At 40.4% G+C, this 25,948-nt stretch overlaps 1 protein-coding gene across 2 annotated transcripts in view; it reads right to left on the bottom strand.

The window, feature by feature from the left end:
• NKD1 (NKD inhibitor of WNT signaling pathway 1) overlaps window positions 1-25,948 on the bottom strand; it is a 111,819-nt gene that overhangs the window by 27,403 nt on the left and 58,468 nt on the right. For both annotated transcript variants that reach the window (XM_064671152.1, XM_064671151.1), the window contains exon 4: window positions 14,342-14,399. In XM_064671152.1, the coding sequence (XP_064527222.1) occupies window positions 14,342-14,399 (58 nt within the window). The remainder of the gene's footprint in view (window positions 1-14,341; window positions 14,400-25,948) is intronic.

The raw sequence follows: 25,948 nt of genomic DNA, 5'->3' as shown, positions 1-25,948 counted from the left end.
AGTTTAAAGATATTAAGACTCATCTCAGAAGAATTAGGTCCTTTTTTTTTTCAGGGTCTTTGCATTCCTAAGGGAAGGGGGTAATAATTCAAAATGCTCCTTAGGAATCACCAAAATATCCCAGAAATGAGGTAAACTGCTGTGCTGTGTGTGTTGAATGAGCGTAGAATAGTAAGCTTCAGGCAGCCAAACCATTCTTCCCTCGTCTCTATCTGCATCTGAGAATAAGGGAGAAAAGAGGAGTGCCAAAATAAAGCTGCACTCAGGTGGAAAAGTGACTCTTTAAACTTTCACCCTCACTCAGGTGGCTTGTCATTCCACATTTCTCAAAGGCTCATTCCAGCAAAGCACAATGCTCTTTATCAAATGATCTTCCTTCTCAAAGTAAGGACACTTTCACTCTATTTTTCAACTGTACTTACCATTAACAGGATCCTGTAGCCAGAATCAAAGAAGGATGCAACTCTGATGAATGTTCATGTCTAAGTCATGGCTACCAACTCCAAATCTGCACAGCAGTTGGGAGAACTCAGGCTAAAGACAAACTGCTTCAGATCTTCTTTGGGATGCCATTCCAAAGTATACATGATTATTGCATCTCCTTAATTCAAAAAGCAGAACTGTGGGAGAAGCTGTGCAATTCCACAATGATAAATTATGACCGGACATTACCAGTGATGTCTTAACCATATATTAATGTCAGGGTCATCATTGTGCAATTTTTGGGAGAAAGTGGAGTAAAGGTAAAATTGGAGAATTGACAAAAATGCCACCCATGAAAGTAAGCATCTGGCATACATGAAAACAAACCTTTGAAGTGGAATATTATTAGCCCTTCTCTCATGATAGATTGGATTCCACAGCAATTTTTTAAAACTACTACCAGAAGCAAAGGGACAGAATTATCTGTACATGCGGAAAAAAACCAACAAACCTTGAACCTGAGACTTATGGGGAAGTAGGATAAAAGGAAAATTTTAAAGTGACATATCAAGACACAGAGATGAAGTCACAAGCCCTTCTGTAACAGCTCAAATTGAACTTCAGTAGCAGTACTTAACTGGTGGAATTGAGCAAAGAGGTGGCCCAACTGAGCTCAGCAGTAAAATTCCTACTGATGTCAATAGGGTTTCCCTTCCTATTTACAGATCTAGCAGATGCAGAACTCAGAGACTATGAGGACCAGAGGGATAGAAAGAGAATTAATTTTTTTTTTTAAGGAAGTCTCTGATGTCTAAATTATCTGGTTCTGTCAATATTTTTTTCATTGCAAATCAGGTTTGACAAACATAACTGACATTCTTCACTGACTGCACAACACCCAGAGCAATAACAACCACATTTGAAAGTCTAAACTGAGGAGAAGTTCTTTAATTAACAATTACATTCACATTCAGATTTCACTTTCAAGTTATCCTGGAGGCCATGGATTAAGAAATATCACCCCCATTAAGGTCCCGTTTTGTTTTATTCCACTGAGTTAATTGAAATATCTCCCTGATGGAGATAACTTTGCCTGAGCAAAGGTCCTCTTCTCCAGCGGCAAATGAACATAGGGAGAATGGAACCAGGAAGGGAGTAACATTCCTGTTCCACAGCCACCAGAGCAAGCACATAGAAAAACAGGCTCGTCCTGGGTCAGTGCCAAAAGCATGTATCCAACTTTCCCTGTCTAAAAGCTGAAGCTGATGAATTAGACACACCCTTCAAAACAACAAAGATAAAGCTGCCTTCTCTGAAGCTTACTGTAGGGAAATTAATTGTCCATTTTAAGTCCAGTGGGACAAGTCAAAACCAATTTAGCAGAAGTAGTGCCTTGTACCAGCCTGGGATGGGTGTTTCAACCCGAAAATAGGGAGAGAAATCGTGTTCTTCTGTTTCATGGTTTCCTGTTGACAGTCACAACACAAATTAAAGGTTCTATTGCACACCATAGAGTGAAAAAAAAAAGATTGTCACAAGATCTACTGCCAGCACCGGACCAGGGGGAGGCAGAGCAGAGGGGTAGTGACTCAAGACCTTGTGACAGCTTGCAAAAAACAAATTACAAAACAAAACAAAAGAACAAAAATAGACAACCAAACCATGTTTTAATCATTCAGGCATCAATGATTCTAAATGACAGGACATCACTAGGACACTGAGGAATGGCTAAACTGAAATTTACTCAAATATTCAGAAAATATTTTCTCTTGTGACTAAAATTTAGTCAGACTCAGAGGTCAGTGAACACCTCTTCTCTTAAAGGTTCAATTCCTTTTGCCAACCCCAATAACTTACCATTGTTAAGCAGAAGTATTTTCAAGCCTTGATACAGAATCACAGGTTTCTGTCTAGGTCTGCCTTTCCTTTTTTCTTTTTTGGCTTTTATGTTGGGTGGGAGGGGTGGGTGGGGATTTTTTTACTATTTTCTTACAAAAAAAATTTTTGTACTAAAGATGCAGATACAAAGGACAATATGGTCTCTCTCTGCTAGCTAGGGTGTAACTCATACATGCTTAAACACTAAACCTAGATTTCTCACACTCTTTCTGGCATGACTTTGCTAAAGGGAGGGAGTTTGCTGAATTCTGCCAGATTATGATTCCCTTTTCCAATTAGTTCCCCAACTGGCTGTATTTCATCAACAGAAACTGCCAGATTAAATGCCTTACTTGACCATCTTCACCCAATACACTTTGATGTTCAGTTCTCAAGCTTCAAAATACCTTTTGGATGAAGATCAGACAGCACTAAACAGAATTACTAATTAATTAAGCAAAGTTAAATTTTAAACACTGTTTGTTGTGTTAGCCAAAAGCCTGAACAGAACAGTCTTTTTTTTTTTTTTCCCCTTCCTCATTGGAGATCAAAGAAGATCATTTCTCACTCCCCTCCCTATCTTAAGGGAAAAAAAAAGGGGAGAGAGGAGAACAAGACAACAGGGAAGAATCTCCATAAGCTTTGGTCAGAATAGTTCAGGATGATACCTGTAGCAGTAAGATTTGTGTTTGATCAGTGGACATATCAAAAGCCACATGAACAGAATGCAATCTGCTGTAACTCTCTGTACCATTTAACATGGGTAAGTACTTCTTAAGTGAAAACTGTCACTGTCACATGGACCACTTACCACTTTTTAACAGTATTATATGTCCCTGGAGCTCTGAAGGGGCCTGTGAAGCATTAAATTCTGTTGCTGAACAGTGACAGATGGGGATATCAACTGATCACTTGTGACTGACTTAAAGCAAAAGAAGAAAGACTTCTCTTTTCTAAAGATGGCCATTCACTGATCTTGGTTAGTAGCTGGTTAAAATTTTGCATTTTAAAAATCCCTTTTCAGTGTAAGTTGCACATATGCATGTTCACATAGAATTTTCTATCTTGAATTTCCTTTGTCTCTTTGGGTATTTTTCCCCCTGAGATTCACAAGGGAAGAAAAAGAAGAAAGAAACCCAGCCACTACACAACCCTTTATTCAAATGAAGGCTGAGTAGGTAATGTTATTAATAATGTAGGCTTTGATATCAACTCGCTCCCATCTAACTTAGATGTTCAATGGGAAAGTCGTGTTTCTACCACCTTTGCTATGATAACAGGGCCTCTAAAGGTATCTGAACTCTAATATTCATTTCATGGGAATTGCTTCCCATGAGGAAGAATATCACTCTGACCCTCACAAAGCTAACCTTTTACAGAGAGCAGTATTGTTGACCCATACTGTAACATTATTTTGACTGTGATGAATCAGTTGCACATCTGACAACTCTTCCATAGTTAATATTCAGTAGTAGTTCAGTGTTCCCATCCTCAGAACCCTATATTACCCTGAGAGGTGGGGGAAGATGGAGACAACACAATGGAAAAGCATTACTGTGATTAATATAAATAAATATTAATATAAATAGGCCAGCATATACATGTGCACATACAAGCATTCGTCTCTTTCCCTTTCCATATTTATGCATGGGTCAGGAATGGTACTGAGATGATACACCACACACTACAAAACATGCAGAGAAATAAAATTCATCAATGCTTGACCCAACCACCTAAATTCTAGAGAGCACACAGGATCTCACCACAGGAAATTATTCCCACAGAGCAAAGGCAGGTATCTGCTCACTGTTATTAATGAGTACAGTGCAGCCTAAAGACCTCAACCAGAGATGGAAGCTCACTGTGCTGTATACTGTTAAAAGCACAGAAGAGGAGATGGTTTGGAGCATGACTTGGTGCACACTTACAGGACAAGCCAGCCCTTCCTGTTGCTCTGGAGAGCCCACGCATTTTGCAACTCAAAATTCAGATTTCCATTTTGAGCTACCCCTTTGGGGCAAGATCCTGTAATATTCTCCTAGACACCGTCACTGTGGATTTGCCTTCAAATGTAGCCTCTTGAAATCTGGGCAGCAATCACCACATGCCAGTGTGTCCTGGGCAGCACCCCTGCAGGGCACAGGCACCTGGGACAGGGCAGCTGGGTGCTCTGTACAGCTCCCAGAGGGTCCTGCAGCAACACAACGAGCGGGTTCATCCGAACCTCGCTTTGCCAAGAACACACCTGGATGGCTCCACTTTCTGTAAAGGCTCCTTCAAACAACAAAACAAAGGTACAGCCCCACACTTCGGCTTTGTGCCTCCAAATCCTTAGGCTGGACTATAACTCCCTCCTAAATACACCTTTTGCACGGAGCCCAAGGATGCCTTGGCTCTCCTTGGCAACTGCCCTGCCAGTGCTGAGCCCCCTGTGCAGCCCCGTCTGCACGGCACAGCAATGCTCTCCACTCCTCCAGAGCCCTGTGAAAATTCCTTGGGTAGCAGCTCTTTTACTTCTGGATATTTTGTTTTACAGCTAATATTCTCTTCCTCTCTTTCTGTTACCTTTACAGTTTTAAACCCTTTTTGGTACAAAGTTGAGCACTTTGGATGACGTATTTTATTGGTGAAAGGACCTGGGTTGCTGGGTCAGATTTATAAAGCAAGAAAAATACTGATTGCTGGTATTTTTATTTTTTTGGTAGGCTGGGGGGTTGGGACTTTCCATCTAACAAGAGCAGCTGGACTCCAAACTCTTTCAAGAGTAGAAATGTTGCTTCAGGTTCATTTCCACAACCTCATAGTGCTGCATTTATTATTTGCTTTTACTCACAAACTAGTTGTGGTTACAAAAAACAAGCTTGTCTTCCAAACAAATGACATTTTATCTCTTTCTCCACAGGAGAATAAGGTTGACTGCTACTTGTGCTTTGAGGTTTGGATATGATTGAGATGAAACATCTGTTAAGAAAAAAGGTGTGGGGGGACTTTTTTCTGCTAAAAATATCATGCCTTTTTTTTTTCCACCAAACTTGAAACATGTGATGAAATTCAACTTTTAAAATATAACCCTGGAGCTACTTGAAACTATAAAAGTCTCCTCAGTATCTGAGGCAAGTCAGAATTTCCACTGTTCAAGCTGGGCTTTTATGAAGAGCAGACTTTAGAAAAAGCTGTAATCTGTCTAGGTAACAAAGGGCACTTGTTCTGCCTGGTGAGGTAAAACTTTGGGTTTCTGTAGCTACTGCAGCAGAAGTGGAGTTGAAACACACAAAAGCACCCTGACTGATACACACTTTGAATTTGGAACAGCAACTGGCAAAGCAATATGTTTATCATGGAAATTGCCTCGGTAGGTCTGCATCTACACACTTGTGTTTGGAAGGTTCAGCAGGATGACAGGTTGTTGTGGCTAAACTATCCAGCCCCAAGGGTCAGGCTTCTATCAAGCTGTCTACATAAAACAACGGCTCCTAAATTCAGTCCTAGAAATGCAAGAATTGTTTTATCCTGTCGTAATGTGTACCTTCACATGAGACACTGGGGAATATGAAATCCCTGAGGGCAGGAGAGAAGGGCCTTAGCAGGAGCACGCCCATGGGATCTAAACAAAAACCTCCTGCAGAAAGCTACCAAAAACCCAGCCAAGGCAGAGCTCAAACTCACTTATCTGGCCATGTCATGGTTCAGTTAAGCACAAGAAAACTTGCAAGTTTAGGAATATTTGGGGGTTGCAGCAGGACATATTGCCTATTAAATGTAGTATTCAAGGTTTCTAAAAACGAGTGTAGTGTTTCTTGTAAAGGCAAGGGATCCGAAACAAATATGTTGTCTTCTGAAATATCAAAGGCCAAAACTTTCAATTACAAGGGCACAAAATGGGAATAATTCCATGAACACCAGCATGAGAGTATTATCTGGTCCAAAATCTTTTCCTAGAAATATGCAATAGTTTCACATGGGTAAAAAAAAAATTAAAAAAAGAAAAGAAAAGAGAGAGTCACAAGAGAATCAGAGAAGAATGGCATTTTGACTCACTTTTCAAAAACATGTTTAATAAAACCTCCATGAACTGTGGTCAAAGCTACAAGAAAAATAACTGGTAATAATCATTGCTGGGAAATTAAAAGTAGAAAAGAACCTTTGTTCAAGTAGAATAAATGAAACCACTGGTATTCATCATGTTTCCAGAGAGATTGTTTTCAAACTCCTGACTTGTTCCCATATTTCATTCTTTGTTCTTGGTGGTGGATGTTCTGGGGCAAAGTTCAAGTACATTTTTATACTGCTGTACATGTACAGTAATGCAGGTTTATCTCTGTACCATACCCACCAGATCATCTGCCCCTCACAGATACACCCAAGTCCATCAGTTTGCCAAGGTACATCTGATGGCAGACCCTGACTCCCAGGTCAGGCACCACTGCCCAGGCAGGAGAGCAGGACGTGCAGACAGACACAGGTAGTTGTGACCCAGCCACCCCGTGAAGGGTTGGGCAGGTGCACCCACATTGTGCAGGGCTGTGCCCCAGCCTGGCTGTGACCCAGCCTGCCTTCCTCTGCACTCAGTGTGACTGTCACCCAGCCCAGGCCAAAGGAACAGCTCACCTGGATATGCCTGTGTGTGCTACAGCTCCTTCCTCCTCTGAATCACAACGCTCACAGTCCAAGGGAAACACCAATGACCAAGACAGATTTGGTGAGTCCAGTTCACTGAGGCCCAGCCTTTTCTAACCACATGCACAGACCATGACCCTCATATCCCTGGCACCCATTTCTCAGCCCTGTCTCAGTTGTGCTACAAGGCAGCTTCCTTTGAGCTTCACTCACTGATATGGACAACCAGCTGGGTGCCAACACTCTGTTGCCTGAGCTCTGCTGTGATGCTTTGCTCACCTTTGGGGTGTTGAAAACAAATGCAAAAGCCCTCCTGCCTTTGATGAGATCTCCCTGATCATCCTTTTGTCCTTTAATTCTTCTGCTTCCCATGTGCACCATGGTGGTCTGGCTCTCCCATGCTACAACAGAAGCAGCTTGAGAGATCCACAGACATAGATTTTTCAACAGCTATACCCACAGTTCACAACTACTCCAGAGCTGAGAGTAAAGGAATATTCTTATTCCTAATTGATCCTTTTTTTAATGATTCCTCAGAAGGAACATTAGCTTCTCTGTGGAAATAGGAAAAGTTGCCAGTCTTAGGTAGATGGAAAGAGCATGGAAAACCAATATTATTATAAATACCATGTATATAATATTATTTTAAAGCTTTCCATGTTTAAAACATTCATTAAGGATCAACTCCTTGCTTTTTTTTTTGAGGTGCTTTTTCACTTCCCTTTTCATTATCTTGGTTTATTACTGAGATATTTTTTACACATTACATACAATTAAATTAATATTAACATTTGGCTTTTCTGGTCACCATAAAGAATATAGGCCACTTGTAAGTTTGGAAGGTTTTCTTGTGTTGACACCGTCTCTCTGTCATATTCTAAGGGACAGATATGGATGCAGAAAATCCCAGGCTGCATTCTCAGCCTTGCTATTGTGTTCCTGAAGCAAACATGTAACTTGTTGGTGTTCAATATAACAACTTTTCAGATATGTAGAATGATCTGAACACAGACATCGATGTGAAACTATTACTAACACCCTGTATGAACTTCCCAGTCTAATGCAGAGGATTATAACCCAGAACACTCAAACCAGAGACAAAACACATCATCTATCAAAACCTGTTAGGCAGCATCAGTAGGAGCTGGTGGGGTGTCAGCTAAAGGGAGCAATACCCTACCTGCAGGGAACAAGCAGGATGCAGGGAGGAGAGCACAAACCCTCCGCACAGCAGCGGCTCAGTGTGAGCAGGAAAGCTCACCCTCCAAGGTGTCATAACAGCCCACTTTTCACTGCCTTTCTGTGCTCTGCTTGCCAACATGGGTGGGAGCTGTTAGACACTGTAAAGGTTCATTTGGAAACACCTGGAGACCACTAACTTGTTACACACAGGCCATGGGCAACCGTTGGATGGCAACAGTCTTTCATCACTACTGACCTGGCTGCACTTGAAACAGCAGCTCTAGAAGTAAAAGCTTCTGATCCAAATACCAGCCTCCCTCAACTGGAACAGCTAATGTTAAGAAACACTTGTACAATTTTATATTTTTTTGATTTTTTTTTTTAAAATGCCTTATGCCGTAAGATTTTCCTCCCACTCATGGCAAGCAGCCTACCTGCTTCTTATAATTTCCTGGATCTGTGCACAACCACAGGAAAACTTCTGCTAATCCTACCAGTCTCATGTTCTTTGGTGACTTTTATTCTAACTGCCAAACTAAGCAGTTTTCTCCTGGCACTCTGCACTGCTCCTTCCTCCCCATACCCCCACGTCCTTCGGTCCTCCTTCCAACCCACAGCAACCAGCTTATCAGCTGCCAGCCTCAGCAGGGACCCGCTGCTTGTCAGATGCTGGTGGCTGGTGCCCGTGGGTCACCCTGAAGCTGAAGATATTTTTCAGAGTTGTTTCATGTCCCATTGAGCAGTAGGAAAGGATAAAGCAGAAACCTCTCGAGAGCTGAAAAAATGCAGCCAGTGAGCAAGAGATCACCAGTTCTGAGGTGATCACATAGCATACAGTCATGCATAGCAAATCTATGGTAAGTGCATAGGATTAGCAACAAGTCATTAAAATGCAGAGTTCCCATATAACATTCAAGCAGGCTGACCACAAGAGCACTTTTAAGGTGGAATTATTAGCACTCTATTTACGGTGTTAGTGATAAATAGGTATTTGGTTTAAGAACCTGAGAGAGAAGGGACTTTCTGCAATGCACCAAGCCTGCATCAGTAGTACTAGATAAGTAATAACACTGGTGCTGATATAAAGCAAATTTGCCTGTGTGCAAGATGTAATCTATCCTTTTCTATAAATACACTGAAATTTCATATATATAATGTATAAAAAATTATTTAAGCTTTAGAAAATAAATTAAATAAAATAAATAAATAAAATAACCATCATAAGTGAAGGCATTAACTAGAGAGAATCATGCAGTTTGAAATAACTGCTTTTTATTACCCATTCACAGCTCAGCCTAGAACAATACATTAATTATTAGAGCTAAGAGATTAGCAAAGTATGGTAAAAAGTGTCTCCCATGCAAACAGAAGGTTAGCTAAAACTAGTCAAAATGCTTGTTCAAGTTCTTCTTTGCTGACAAGTTTATAAACAATTTGGGTCCAAGTACCATACTTTGCCACCCTTCCTCTGAGCTGACAACCCAACAAATATTCTTCCAGTTACCAGTTTTAGGAACAAGTCCAGGAACTAAAGCCTTCACTGAATTTTTCCTGAATGGAGAAAGCAGCCCTGCTGTGGGGTGCAGTGGGGAAGGATACTCCCCTCATGCCCTCCCCTGCAGCCCCAGATGAAGGACTGACTGGACACACCAGTACCAACTTGAAAAACATATAGTAGTATTGTAATATTACTATAATTATAATACTTAATATAGTAATATTAAGAATATAAGGATCTTTTTTCTGCTTTGCTGAATACAAAATGCTTTACTTGCGGGTTTAAAAATTCCATCATGTCTTGTAAATATGTGAAAAGTGCAACAAGTAGCTCTTTTGCAGATATGCTAGATTTTTTCCCAGCAACAACATGTGCTTTGAACTCTGCTGGAGGGCTCTCTAATATTTATAGGCAAGAAGATGACCTGAATAATTTGTCCTTTCTGGTACCAGAACAGGGAACATCTTCCATCTAGGGACTTGGATACAACCGGGTTGGGAAACATAAAAAACTGGGTTTGTTGATTCAAGCCAAGCTCCGTCACTGTTTTCAAGAGGACTTTGGATATCATGTTCGGATAAGGCACCAGGAAGACTTGGATCTTCTCCAGTCTTCTGTTGAGAGAATAATAATCAAGACATCACCCTTGGCTGACAAATGAAACAGGGAACAGCTTGCTATCAGTGTAAGAGGCAGCTCTTCTGACAGGTACAGGACTAGACTGATCTCCAGAGATGCAAGATTTCTGATTAGTAGAAACACTTGAGTCGTACTTTTCAGGAGAACAGTGACATGAGAAATCACATTGTCACATAACTATCTGGGATGATAGGTTGGGTGTCTCCTGATAGGTTACATATCTCACATTGAGCTCAAGACTTCACTGTGAACTCCAAAAGGCAGCTGAAGTAGATGGACAGGTGTGTCCCACTGGGCTCTAAAGAGTTTGTTTTGAGACAAGGAGGAAATCACCCCTTTATGCAGTTAGAATGCTTCAGAGGGAGATTTTCCTTTCTGAATTGATCTTTCTGAAAAGTTTTTAAATGTTCAAGCAATAATATGGAGAAATCCCAATTCCCTTCAGAAAGGCACGAAGTGATCAAGACAAGAAAGTTCTTCTGGTCTACAAGCTTTAGCTGCAAAAATTTCCCAAACAGTCCAGGGAAAGGAGGTGAAAAAAGTTCTGGAAAACAAGAGCAGGACTCTCTAACAATGCATTAGAAGCTTACTTATATTATACCTTGAAGAGTTGAGCGAGAACTTAGATGTCATTATTGAACACACAAACAGCAGATGTCTTTCTGAGCTGCCTGAGTATTTCCATGACAGAAGAGTGACTTGCTGTTTGATGCCACATTCAATTCCTGCCTGCCATTTTAGCTTCTCTGCTGACATGAAATGAAAAGTATCTGCCAATGTCTGTGCTAGTTTTTGTGACTTCTTCCAGGGCCACCTCCAGTCATTCAGTTCTGGTGACCTCTTATTCTGGCCAAGGAAGAGAAAATGTGAGCTCTTTTATCCTACACAAGAAGAGTGATGAAGCACGTGTTTTCTGTGCAGGAACTGTGGGGCAAGAAAGTTGAAGCACGGTACATTTGTTCACAGCCACAGCAGATTGCACAAGTACTCTAGGTCTGGCAAATGGGAGTCTTTGAAATGGAGTGGGAAATCACTTGGAATGAAAGCTGCAAATGAATCCACTACAGAACTTATATCCACCATACCCAATTGTTGAGTTGTTAATGAAAGAGGAAGAAGAAAAACAGAGTCAGAGTAATATGAGACTGAGGTTTCCATTGGTGCGTCTTATCTAAGGAAATCACTGACCACATAAGAGAAAATCCAAAAATTTCAATTTAGTGACTTGCCCAGCAGCAAAATCAAAGGCAGGTGGTGGATATATTAGACAATACTGGTCAAACTGTTTCTTTCTGCACAGCACTCCGTAAACAGAATCGCAGCTATTGAGTTCTAACCTCTTGTCATGCAGCAACATTGAGTCAACAATCCGCTCTCATGGCTTAATGCTTTTGATGTTTACTTTGTTCTTTGTATAGTTCAAAAGAAAGCACTAATGCACCAGTCCTCTTACCAAATACAATCTTAATCCCAGAATCCCGAGCCTTTTGCTGTTGGCCAGTTAAGTCTGTTAAGACGAAAGGATTTGATCAAGCTTTACATAACAACACAGAAGTTAAATCCAGCAAAGAGAGTTCTTTTTATCTGTACTGCTCAGACAGCTAAGAGGGGGAAAAAAAGAGAGGGAAGAAAAAAAAAAGGTAATGAACTTGGCTATGTAAAACAAAATAAGGAATTCAATTATTTCTCTTATTGCCACTTTGTCTTTTCAGTGAGAGTCTTCTAAAGAATTCAGATTTATTCGCCAGTAAAGTTTCTGAGTGCAAGGGCTATAACTTTCCCCCAAACCAGAACTGTGGCACCTGCTGTGCCTTTTTGCAAATCTGAGAAATGTTTCTTTTTTTTTTTTTTTTTTTTTTTTTGCATCCCCACCATGCATTTATGAAGGCAGAATATAGCTCTTTGATGCATGGTATTTGATAGACCTGAGTTTAAGTCTTTGTTTTGCCATTCATGTCCTCTGTGAGCTCAGTCCAACCAATCATTTTCTGGGTTACAGCTCCTTGTCTCTGAAACCAGCCATCAATGATTTTGATGTTCTTATGACACATGAACATATAATCATGCAGCACACACATTATACCAGCACATATGTAAAGATAATGAGGCAGCAGAATAAAGGCATAACAACTATTTTAGATGGAAATGTTCTGGAATATTAATTACTTTTTCCCACAGAAACATTTCTACACAGAGAAGAGTTATGGCAGTGATCATCTTGTACCTAAGTCACACAGAATTCAAGCTGTGCCCAAACAGAGATCTCAAATCAAGCTTCAGCTTCTCTTTATGCTAATACCACAATTTTATGCCAGTACAAAGCACAATCATTAAAAATATGATGCCAGTAAAAACTACGACCTTATATAATAAGAGTGCTTTAACACAATGCTTGTAGTATTGTCTGACAAATTATAGGAGTTTCAATATCCCATTCAAATAAGAAGTGATGCCCCAGGATGGCAAGCATAGCCTGGAGATCCGAGAGCAGAAGGGATGAGGACCAAGCCTTGACAATCTGCATGCATTTGCCTGAGCACTGGGTGGGAACAGTCATCTTCCTCCCAAATGGAAAGATGCCACAGAACAGCTCTTCCCCAGTGACAGCACACAAAGCATGGACCACCAGCTGGTATCTAAATCTGGTCTTCACTACTCAGCTACTTCATAACAAATGAGATGCATCGGAAGTAATAACATGAAACTGCTGAAAGACTGAAACTGCAGCAACCTAAAAGGTTTTACACCCTAATAAAAAAAATCCTGCTGCTGACTAATTTGGAAATATTATATATTGAATATTATATTTGCTATGCAAGACAACTCTACACAACAAAGAAATAAATAATTAGAGGCAAGGAAAGATAGAATGAGACAAAGAAAATTAAATTATTCACCTTGCTGACATTTAATATCCTGTGTGAAGTAGTTTCTCCTATAATTCTAAAATTAAAAACCTACTCTTTATTAGCATTATAGCCCACTGTGGGCAGATAGGAAAACTGAAATGCTCAAAAAAACTCCATCATGGCAAGCAGATTTTGCTATTGTGATTAAGAGTAGCCTACAAGCACCAGTTGAAATTGAGCTCCTATGTTACAGCACATACAAGGGAACACTCTCTGTTAACTACAGAGTTGATAGAAATGTGGAACCCAAGAAACACGGTATATTAACACATTTCACAGGTAAGGAGCTGGAAGGTAGACATTATTAACATAGAGAATCTTTTAAGTTCTGTTTAGACAGAAGCCTCTAACACCAGAAACAAATGCCTGGATTATAAAAGGACAGAAATTTCCAGGTTAAGCTTGACATGGTTCATTGCTCTAACCAAATTCGGCATATTGTTTCCACTACCCTATAATATAAATTTAGCACACAGCTCTTGTAATCACTTGTAATACTAGACAGTGTCTGAAGTCTGTTTTCCTTGAAAGGAATGAGCAGCTAATTATTGTCCTCCATTCATCAACTCCCACTTGCCCAACTGAAATTCAAGGTACCTCGGATGTGTTCTCTGGCATGCAGGATACAGCATCCATACTCAAGGTCCCCAAAGGCCATTCCCACCACAACAGTGATTCCACCTCAGTTGCCTCACAGATGAGGAGATGAGATGGAAAGAGGTGTCCAAGGCAGCAACGATTCCATTCACATTCAAGAAAAATGTGTTGAGTAAGAGTCTCTAGTCTTTATTAGAAATTAATGTAGGAGTTTCTAAGGCTGGTCTGTGTAACAGAAGGGAATGCAGCACATCACATAATACAGTATTGACATTGCCAGTGACTGCATTTGCCACTTCTGCTCAGGACAGCACTATTCACAACTGCTACCAATGTCAACAGCACTACCTAGAAAAAATTGTGAGACCTCGAATTAAAACACTTGGTCCCTGTGATACAAGTGGGTGACCTTTTTCAATACCAGTGGTAGCAGACAGAGAAATAATACCCTATTTCCATCCTAACAGTTTTTTCAAGCAAAAAACACATCAGCAGTTCACGAATTGCATTCTCAATATAGGTATTTTCACACTGATTTGTTCACTAACTTACTCTAAAATCCCTTAATATTAACAAAAAAATTTTGTTCTTTAAATACCTTCTAGGTGGAAGTGTTCATCACCAATAGTGTCTCTGTAGCCTTCCCCAGATAAATCCTGTTTAAAACAAAAAAAAATAACCAAAATTAATGACAAATATAACCAAAATTAATGACAAATATAACCAAAATTAATGACAAATATACTATATACTAAGTGTTGAGGTGTTAACAATATGTATTTAGTATTGCCAGAATTAATTTAAAACAGCGATGAGAGCACAGGAGCTGTTTTCCAGGAAAGAAGTCAATCACTTTACTCGTGGTAGTCAATGCATTTGATGTTATTTTACAGTGCTGTGGACATACTTTTGGACAAAAACTTAATGGAGATGAATTGACCATAGAGGGGAAAGAAGAAGAAATGTTCATGTTCAAATAATTTTACAAAGTAGATTGATATTTAGCATTTCAACATTCTGTCAATCAAGCAAGTTAAAAAAATTCCAAATGGAAATGATAAAGGAGAAATAAGCCCCTCACTACCTACAGAGGAATGTTATCGCTTGGTTCCACCAACAAACAGAAAACTTTCATATGCCAGAGGTCACCCAAGAAAAGCAGGTACGAGATTTGGATGAGCTGCCTAATCCTTCAGTCCCAAAATTAATGAAATATTGTCAGCGCCAGCACATCTAGAACAACACAGAAGCAGATGCCATAGATATGCAGATGAACTTATCTCAGAGCCAAAAAACATTTCTCCAATGGTGCTGATGTAGTAATGAGGGGTATCAGTGGGATTTGGAGCTAATCCCGCTTACAAAGACCCTGAAGAACATTCTTACTCTCTTAATAGCAGACCCTTCCAGCTTCAGCTCCCCACCCCAGCTAAACCATAAGCAATGCCAGCTATCCTCATGTCCTACCTTCTCTCATTCATTCCAGAGGCTTTAGCATCCCCATAACATCACTGACCTTACATTATAGTCTTGCTCCCTAAATTCTCCGCAAACATTATGTGCCACTGATAAACAGTTGTGGTGACAAAGAAGAACACGGGCCTAAAAAGTTGGCACGCTGCACTCCTAGCCAGTTCAACTTCACCTTCAGACACACACCAGGAACACAGAGCCAGCATCCTCAGCATCAGTCTGTGAGCTGGAAGTTGACAGCTCAGAGCTTTTTTTGTACAAGACAAGACTAAGGTAATAAATAATCTGTGAAAATTAATGTCTGGTTGCATTCATTAGCTTTATTGTTAAGGAATGTGATCAAGATAAAGCAGTTCACCTCCTTTTCTTGAAAAAGCTGACAGAGGTTCTTTGCCTTCCACATGCCCATATGTTATTCTTTGAGATTAGTCATACCAAAGTAACTAAGCCACAAAAGCATATCTTCGGAATTCTCCAGTATCAATTTCTGCAACAGCATGTTAAATATTAGATTTCACAAACACTACTGGATAGATAGCCCAGAAACCCTGAAAATGCTGTCTGTTCATGAGCTGGTCCCCTGAAGTAAAGTTAGAACTCACAGGACAAATGGCTCTGAGAAATGATGGCAATCTGGCCTGGAATGCTGGGATACTACACAGCACAATGCTTTTTTTAAAAGCTGACATTCTGGATTTAGCTTTCCAGGTAGCAAATCACAAAAACCTATTTTTGCTCCAGTTAAAAAGGTCGCTTTTTCAGGGCATGTGCTAAATAATACCAATCATTACCTTAAAAGTTATGGAAGAAATCGACAGAGAGTTAAAAGAAGACAAAATAAAATGTTGGCATGACTTATCGTATTTTTGCAAGATGATGGTCTTGCCAGGGCCATCTAAAGATTAGTATACTTTTGTTTGATCAAATTCTCCCATGTCATCATTTTCCATGAAGCTCTGAGAGCACACCTCTGACTGCTTTCATACATGATGGTATATAGAAGTGACTCTGCTCTCTCACAATGCTAAATATTGATAACTGTTTTGTTTGGGTTTTCGTTTTGGTTTGGGGTTTTGTTTGTTTGTGTGTTTTTTTGTTATTTTTGTTTTGGTTTGTTTGTTTTTTAACTAAAAGCAGGAGTCCTGCTCCCTTTAAAAAACAAAAAAAAACAAAAAAAAATTCCATTAACCTGCTCAGCAAATATACAATGAGTAGGTATGGTCTTACTTGTGGTGTGTCTCTGAGGATAATACTATCCACGTGGTAGCCTTCATCTCCTAACATTTTAGCAAAGCAAATACTGCATCTGAGTATCAAATATTGCCTGTTAAAATGATGTCATTTGTCTCATCCTCTACGAAGCTCACAAGTCATTAATTTTTGTGGTTTTTCAAAAGGCATCACTTAAAAATGAGCATACATTTGTTGATGTAAAATGCACTGTCAAGTAACTCAGAGGAAAAGAGTGGAAGACAAAGTGTAAAACAGCAGAGTGAAACATTAATATTCATGATGCTAGCTTCCTTATTTTCTCACTTTTAATCATTACATGGGTCTTAAGCAAATATGTTTTATATTCTAGTCTAGTTTCATTCCTTCTCTAGCTCCTAGTTATTTAAGTTAAAGTAGTAACTTAATGCAAGCAAATTTCCATTAAGTGTTTCTGCCTTAAACCAAATTATTACAAATTAACACAACCTAAAAAGTGTTTTCATGCTGTAGAACCATAATATACCTGTTAGACAGCACATAAATTGACAACCCATCCAGAAACTGATGAGAGTATCATTTGAACATTTAGTGACACATTTAAGCAGAATTCCTGAGCTCCCATTCAAATGTGTTCCCCTCTGTGTGTAAGATTATGACATGTATTATCTTTGATAGACAGACATGTATCTGCAAAAAGTGTGAGCTTTCACAGGAAAAAAATGTGGGGGGAAAAAGAAGATACTCTCTCATTCATCTTATCATCATTAACTCTTCTGTCAGAAAAACTGCAAGAGAGTTACCCAAATATTTTTAGCACCACCAAGATAGATGCCACAATCTGGATAAACACCAAAATGCATCTGCTTGAGAAAAAGTCTCTGGGCAGTGTATGTAAACTCAAACTCAACAGAAGAGTACAAAATCCAAGAAAGCATCAGAGAAAACAATTCTCTCTGCAGCTCATACTGCATGATGAAAATTAACCTGCACAAATTGCTTTGAAGTGAATGAAACGGTGCATCTACCCACAGCAACCCAAATTCACTAAGTGGACTAGAGCAAAGGAAAAGGGTAAAATGTGTAAAACAGAACTCACAGCTCAAGTAATTCTAGCTGGAAGCAAATGTTATAGCCAGGTAGGAATATCTGACACTGCGGAGAAGCGTGTTGGGGCACAAAGCAAGCACAGGCTGGAGGGGATGGAAAAGCCAGCAGTGGCTCTGGGCTCAGCCTGGCCCTGCTGTGAGCTCCTCAGTGCCTGTGCCACGGCAGGAGCCCGGCCTGTGGCAGGGCTGGTGCCCAAGAGCAAAAGCAACAACATTTAGGTCATGGGCAGTTGTACATCACTGTCCTGACACGATGTTTTAAATCACAACACTGCATTTTCAAACTGGAACACCGAGTCATGAAGCAACCAAAACCAGATGTACCCTGTGAAATACTATAGAAATGAGGTCAGCAAGCACTTGAAAGAATAAAGAAAAGAAACATTTACATAGAAGGATTATTCCAGCATGCCATTGCTGTGGGTTGCTAAACAGGAACCCATCTACACTGTGTCTCTACCTCACCAGGAGTTTCCCAGATAAATAAGTTGGCCTCTGTTAGCTACTAACACAAATCACACTGAATGACTAAGATTCAGGCCCAAACATCTGCTTCAAATCTCAGAGCAGCTGCTGCCTGGCCTGGGTAGAAAGGACCTCATGTCCCATATATCCCATTCTGAGAGGTGCCTCTGTACTCAGCTCAGACCTCAGAGGGTGGGGGTGGAGAGAAGAATTAATTAGTGCAACTCTCTCAGAAATGTTGCTGAGTATACACACAAGGAGAAAAACAATATTTAAGAGCTCCCACACCCCAGGGCTTCTATTCTGCTGGGTACAAGTCCGGCAATCATCACTCACTTTCCACCTTCATTGCACAATCAGACTCCGATTAATTCTAACTCACTGGGAATTTTAGGGTTTTTTAAACCTCAACATCAGCCCTAACCCCCCTGTGCAGTTTTCTTACTGATACCAGTCTCTGGAGCCAAATGCCAGGCACTCACTCTGGGGCTTCCAGCTACTGATTTCCTTCTCACCTGCCATCTGAAAAAGCTACAATCCAAATCCTCATCCATCATTCTGCCTCCATCACTTTATTCCTCCGATGCCTTTGCTGGCTCCCTTTCTGCTTCTACATTGAGGGAAAGCTCCTTGACTTTACCTTCCAGGCTCCTCACAGTTGTGTTTGTGGTCACATCTCCCAGTCCTTATGCCTACCAGTTCCTTTCATCTTGCTCAACAGTATGACTCCATCTACCTGTCCTGGCTCTGCCCTTCCATGCAGCTCCCCATGACACCCAGCCTGTAAGAGTCAAAGCCACAGATTGCAGCCAGAGTGTGCATTTGAGCAGCCTGAGCCTGGACTAACATGGTCTTCAATGCAGTTTTGCTCCAGTGTAACTAGAGACAGCTACATCCACAGATGTACTAGATGTATCAAAGGATAACCTTTGATTTAAGTAGGTTATCATGATAACAAGGACATTTTTAAAGTTTGGGGCCCCCTACTCTCTGTATTACATCTCAAGTCAATATAGTGTTAATTAACATTTTTCCAAAAGGTGTTGCTCTTTTCAAGTAGAAACAAGTTACTTTACTTCTCCTGCAAACATCTCATTAAAATCCTTTGATTTAGCCTTAAGATACTCAATTTTCCACATTTTTGGCAGAAAATATGCATACATTTCCTGTTTTAGTGAATTTTTTATGAAGGAATCATATATATCTTTTTTTTTTTTTTGCACAACATGCAAAATGACAAATTGTCAACCAAGAAAACTTTCCTCCCTATTTTTAACTATCTGACTAAAACATGTGGGTTTTTCTTTCTTTATTCTCATATTGATGCAATAAAGTTCCAGCACATTTGGAACAAGCAAAGTTGAAGAAACACATTTCACAACAGGACTGCAAGGGACAGGACATGTGGTAACTGTAGATTTTACAAAGGTTTTTTACATCTTCTGTAGATTTTACAAAGGTTTTAAAGTTACTGCCAACAAGAATGTTGTGCTACCTATGCACAGACTTCAGTTCTTGATGCAGAAAAAACAACCCCAAGAAAAGGAGGTTCAAGAAATTGGGATGCCCTTTGGCCTTTCACCTGAATGACTGAGGGCCCTGTCAGGTGCCAAGTGGCCACTCTGAATCCTTCAGTCTCACTCACAGGAAACATATTTCCAAAGTAAGTTTGAAATTCATACAGCAAGTCCTTTGCAGATTGTGAGAACATCAACTATTGAAGATGCTTCAGGAAACCCATCCAAACCTCTAAATAGTCATTATCATTGTTTTACTTCATTTTTAATCTTGTTCAGACTTGAAGAGAAATGGGGAAAAAGACTTTTTAGAAAACCAGTTGATGAAAGAAACCTTGTTACCCTTTGAGTATCTGAAATTTCCCATGGACTAACCATGTGTAACTATGATCAGCTCAAGCCTAGGCTTCACTACTAGGAAGCCTAGTCACATCTCAAAAAACAGTATTATTTCTTTTAGGATAATGTAGGTCTAAGTAGATATTCATTTATCTGAGGGGGTCATAATTTTTTAAATATGAGCTTACAGACAGGCTTAAAACTTAAAAATAAAATAAATAAGCAAATAAATAAATTAACTGCTGGTGGCCAGACAAACGTGGAGATGACATTGTGCCAGGTTAGCAGCTTTCGTGCAGACAAACCCGTGCAGCCAAATGTACAGAAAAGCAGACATTTATGCACACAATTTTGTGCAGCCACTACTCACAGGTAAAAGGTAAGAATGTGCTTTGGGCATGCATTTGGCTCTCTCTGCACTTGAAAGTGAAGACTTCATACTCGTATTCTCTTTCAAAAATGCCTAAAGATCCCCCTCTTAAGCTTTTTCAAATAAATTATACGCTCCTGTATTACGTTGTCCTATTTAGGACAAAAGCTTCCTTTCCTTCCCTGTTCATAAGTAGTCTATAAATCCAGGGCCTTACACAGATAAAAGCATATATGCCAAACCTCACTATAATGAAAATTGAAACCAGACAAATACATTTAAGAATTAAAGCATATACCACATAGAAAAACACTATAGAGCAATACACATTCATGCCTTGTTTTAAGCCTATTCTTCTTCTACAGTATATTTCCCCCTTTCTTCTGCAATCATGAGGTTTTACTTTTTCAAGTTGACCATTCTGGATAATTTATTAACAAAAATAATTCACTAGGATGCAACTTTCTGTAAAGAATACATAAAGTAGCTCACACTTGAAGAAATCAAAGAGACTTTAATTCTTAGACCAACATTATAATACATATTGCAACTGAAATAGTGTAGATTGGTCAACAGAAGCAGCAAGCTCAACTTCTATAGTGGTTTCTTTCTCTGAAATAAGAACCTGTGCTCTGTCATTACAGAAGGGTTTTTCCTCCTCCACCATGCATCAAAGCTTCTCTCAGATAAAATTTTGTCATAATATAATCATAGCAGGTAGAGTTGTTAAGAAAACAGACTTTTCCTCTAAGATCTCTGATAAATGATCTTGGATAGGTTTTACTGCTGTGGTTTAGGATTTTACTGGCTTTATCTGCCATGTTGGCCTCTATGCCCAAAGTTATGGTCTTCCTAACAGAGACAGCGGGACATGACAAATCTAGCACAGCAGATACCAAAATTCATCCTCTGGTACCTTAGCACAAAGATCACAGTAATCTACCAGCTCCAAAAATATAATGGTGACACACACAAACCCATTCTGCTCAGCTGCCTCTGCTCTAGGAGCAGTAACTCCCAGCCATAATAATGTGGTAACAGTGTTTGAAATCACTGCATCTGTATCTACCAATCTGACAGAATTGCTGCCCCTGCAATCTCACCTCTTGTGACAGTAGAGCAATTCCAGCTGCTGGTAAATACTGTGATGATAAATACAGGACAGCCAAAAAAACTCCAAAACAACAACCCCATGTTAATCTCCAGCCACAAAGGATCATGGGCAATTAGAGGTTTATGAGGCAGAAAATATCCCCAATCTTTATTTTCCTGTTACATATCCTCAAATGGGTACAAGGAACAGTTGTTGTATGATATGCTTTTAAGGATATCCCATTCATAGGAACATGAAGATGAAGCTGTTGAGGAAGTGAAAGTGCAAAGCAGAGGGATGCTTACAGTAAAGCCTTCTTGGAAGACATCTGAATAAGCAAGAAAGAAACAACTTTTTGTTCCATGTTGCTTGCAACATGCAGCTGAACTTCTTTTGCCCCAGACAAACACATGCACCAGGCTATACCACAGGATAAACCACAAATCCTTTCTTCATTTTTCTGATGTGTTTATTTTCTCCAGCCTATGAAAATCAGGTAATGACAATAATGAAACATGCTCTTTTCAAGTAGCTTTGTCATCCCTGCTGCAGTGGGCAAGTGAGCATCCTCTTTCAGTGGTCAGTCATTGCAACCCACATTCAAAAAAGGCTACCTGCCTGCTCATTTAACTTGAATCATGATTCACACATGCTGTGGAACATAAGCATGCTTGTAAATATAAATCAATTTATATCCTGTATATTTATATTGAAAAATCTATAGAGGAAAATAAGCACAGCAATAATAGCTTAAAATACTAGGCACTTTAATCCAATGTACGTTAAGACCTGTAGATACTCAGAAGATCCATGTGGACAGTTTAACTTATATTATTTCCGTTTCAAGACAGAACATTATAGTTTCTGTGATGTTTTAACCCTATATTTCGTGGATATTTGTTAACCATTGCTAGTGTTGCAAAGTGACATCTTCCATTAACACTATTATTGGAATTCTGGAAGTATTATGAGTTCTAATTCTTAAGGTGATAGGGTAAAACACAGTTTTTCAAGGACTTCTGCCAGATAAGAGATCATATAATTGAAAGCAACTGTAAGAACAGATGTATGAAATCAGCAGTTACTTTTCAACTGAAGGGTCCAGCCATCTTCAACTAAAAAAGATCATCAGTCTTTGAGATTAAATATGACTGAAACAAGAAATGAATGCTTTTTACTATATTTAAATTCACTTTGAAGCTACTTCAGAAGAATAAATGAACTCACTCTACAGATTCAGTTATTTACCTTACTTTGTTCTAACTATAATCTCTTTGCTGATTGGAAAATCAGTTGTCCCATGTCCCCCAGGACCTTATCTTCAACATAGATTATACTGATGAACAAGTCTAAGAACATGAATGAAAGAGGACAAATCTTCATCTTCCCTCCAGCCTGGAGAAGCTCAGTAACCTCCAAATTGCTTATTTGGGGCTTCTTCGCCACAGCAGACAGATGGGTGTAGCTTTGTAATAAATCTGATTTTCTGTTCAACTTCCTTTCATGATAGATTTGGTTACCAAGAAACAATTTAACAGACAGATTTAAGTGCACTGAGGTGATTGTATCCAGGCATGCACTGGGAAATAAGCTTGCAGAAAACGGCTACAGAGCTTGACTACAGAATAACTTGTTCATTTAAGATGTGATCACTGACTTCAGTGATCATTACAGCTTTAACATACTGCATTCTGAACCTTTCTTGTGAGAATAGTCTGTCTTCCTACATGGCTCGGGTTTTCATACAGCACAAGGGCTTAAAGCTCCCCTAGAATGATAATCAATGTTCCTCTATTATGTTTATAGCTCTAAGTCTTTTCCTGCTAATGGATGACGTATATTTATGCAGCTGGAGGAAACCTGGATTCAATAACTGCTCCACCACAGACTCACTGTGTGGTGTAGGGTAAGTCACTTAAGTCTCTCTGTGCCTTCATTTTTCAACTGTAAAACGGAATTCTTGGTGCCCACCTTTGCAAAGAGCTCTGAATCCTCAAGATGAAAACATACCCCACTAAATAATATTACCTTGTTAGGAAGCACAGGTGTGTGACCCTGGACACATATGCTAATGTTGAGCCATAAATCTGTCAACAGGAGGTGCTGGCAAAACAGATGGTTCACATTCCTTTTTAAACCACCTCTTTGTCCCCAGAGCCCAGGTATGTCAACTAATCATTTTATAACTGGTTGGGGTTTTAATGGGCCAGGAAGTCACAGAGAAGCACAATACCACCAGCATTATGGCTACAAACGGAGCCAACAAGAGGAAAAGGCAGACCTAGAGGTTTCTTGTACTCTTCCCTGTCTCCTGGCATGTAGGACTAGCACTGTGAGGCTCTGCAGAAAAAGATTTAAAAAAAAAGCAGATCCAGTCTCCACACATTCCTGTAAGTACTCCAGCATCAGTGACCATGCCTGACTGCTGACTGGTGCTGCATACATGGAAACAAGACACATGTTTTTTAATTACAGGCAGTAAAAAGTCGCAGACGCACCATTTAAAAACCTATTTAAATGAACAGTTGCATGTTGATTCACAGGGTCAGGAGGATTACAAGCAAATAAAAACTTCCCTTCTAAACATTTATTTTTTTTACTTAAGAGTTACCTCTATTATTAGAAATTCCGATTCCCCATCTCAATAGCTGAAAACTGAGTATCTGGCATTTTCCTTGAGAATGTTACTGTAGCAACAAGGGCTGGGGCAGGATTTATGCTGCAGGCTGGGCAGGCGGCTGACAGGGAGGGCTTAGGTGGGCTGGGCAGGCAGGGAGGGCAAGGCAAGGCAGCAGGCAGGGTGGGCAGAACAGCAGGCAGGGCAGGGCAGGAGGGGGCAGCAGGCAGGGCAGGACTGGACAGGATGGAGCAGCAGGCAGGGCAGGACGGGGCAGCAGGCAGGGCAGAGCAGCAGGCAGGGCAGAGTTGCAGGCAGGGCAGAGCTGCAGGCAGGGCAGAGCTGCAGGCAGGGCAGGGTAGGACAGGACAGCAGGCAGAGCAGCAGGCAGGGCAGGCAGCTGTGCAGGCCCGTCTGCCACGCACATTCCCATAAATGGAATCGGAGGGCCAGCGGCCCACATCAAAGCATGGAGTTTAGCAGATTTCCCCTTCCCCTCCCCCTGAGTCTTTGAGACGGAGACTTCATACTCCAGAATTTAATATCTTTTTCCTCCCTCCCCCCATCAGCCCCTTTGTCTGTGTCTCTGTTCTCTAAGAGCTAACAGATGTTGATGCCATATAGTTTCAAAGAAAACTTTTGATGCCCACATAACTCATTACAACTAATATATTCCAAGAATGCTTGTAGCTCAGGAAACACTGGGGTGAAAAAACAGAGGAGAGGGGGCAAATGGCTACACTGAGTAAGCCTTGAGAGAAAATAAATAGTTCACTTCAAAGTCATCAGGGAATTCTTTAACAAGCTCTTTCTTCCGCAAAACACAGAACAAATTCAGCTGAGCCTAGAATTCCCAAAGGAAAAAAATAAAACCAAACTCCACATAAATGGCAAAGCAGAGGAAAGCATCTGAGAGGTCGCCTGGCTCGCCCAGCAACAAAGTGCAGCATTCTCAAGGTTCACCATTCCCAAGCAACCTGCACTGTGCCAGGGCACAAAAGCACTGCTGAAAAGCAGAGACTGTCAACAATAACAATACAGAGAGCCCTAGAAAAAGCTAACCCTGTCCCTCTGCACGGAATGAATGCAGATGGCAACGAGATTGCTCAATTCATGGAGCACTGTAATTCAGCCTTACAACATAGGAGGAGGACGTGTGATGAAAGCCACAAAGAGAAGAAACACTCCCTCATTTAGCAAAAGCAGGTGACTGCATTTTTTGAGGCAGGCAGGTTCTTAGCTGTTTTCTAGGGTTACATCTAGGATATAACCCTTCATAAATTTTTCCAGCGGGTCTCCTCCCCTCCTCTGCTGCTTCAGCACACAGCTGCATCCTCCTCTCCGTTTGGTGAGCAGCCCCCCAGGAGTCACCAGGGGTTGGTAGGGAGAAGGGTTGAGAAAAGGGGGGAGGGCAAGAATGCGATTACATCAATTTCCACAGCAGGAGGATCAGATTGCATCATTGTACACAACTTGGGGCCCGCTCTTTTATCCCTGATGCAGGCAAATTTCCCATTGAAATCAGTGGGAGACTTGTCTGTGCAAGGACTGCAGAATCGGGTGTTCTGTGATCACAGAATTAGAAAGCAGTAGGAAGTCACACCTGGCAGCACCTCTCTCAGTGGTGCTGTGCCCTCCATCGAGATGGATATCAAATCACAACAAATGAAAATATAACAATGATGTTAAATCCCTTCTCCCCCTCATACACAAACTCCTAAAAATCCACCACTGCAGTTACTGTATAAAAGTCTGTATAAAGTTCCTGCCAGTGTACTGCAGATTTCACACAAAAAGTAACAATAAGAAAGAAAATATCAGGGGGCAGCAGGAATCTATCCTACTACATTTATGCAGGCTTCTCTCATCTAACAACTAGAAAGCAAAGAATTTTAAGGGTTTTAAACAAGCAGGTGTCTTCTGCTTGGTTTTTTTTTCCAGGGGTTTAGATGGAAGAGAAGAAACAATGACAGTCACTCCTACTGCAGCAACAACAATGCACGGTCTCTTTTT

The sequence above is a fragment of the Pseudopipra pipra genome, chromosome 14, assembly GCF_036250125.1.
Source record: "Pseudopipra pipra isolate bDixPip1 chromosome 14, bDixPip1.hap1, whole genome shotgun sequence".
NCBI classification, from domain to species: domain Eukaryota; kingdom Metazoa; phylum Chordata; class Aves; order Passeriformes; family Pipridae; genus Pseudopipra; species Pseudopipra pipra.
Note: the sequence above shows the minus strand (reverse complement) of the source record. Positions and strands in the feature narration are given on the sequence as shown.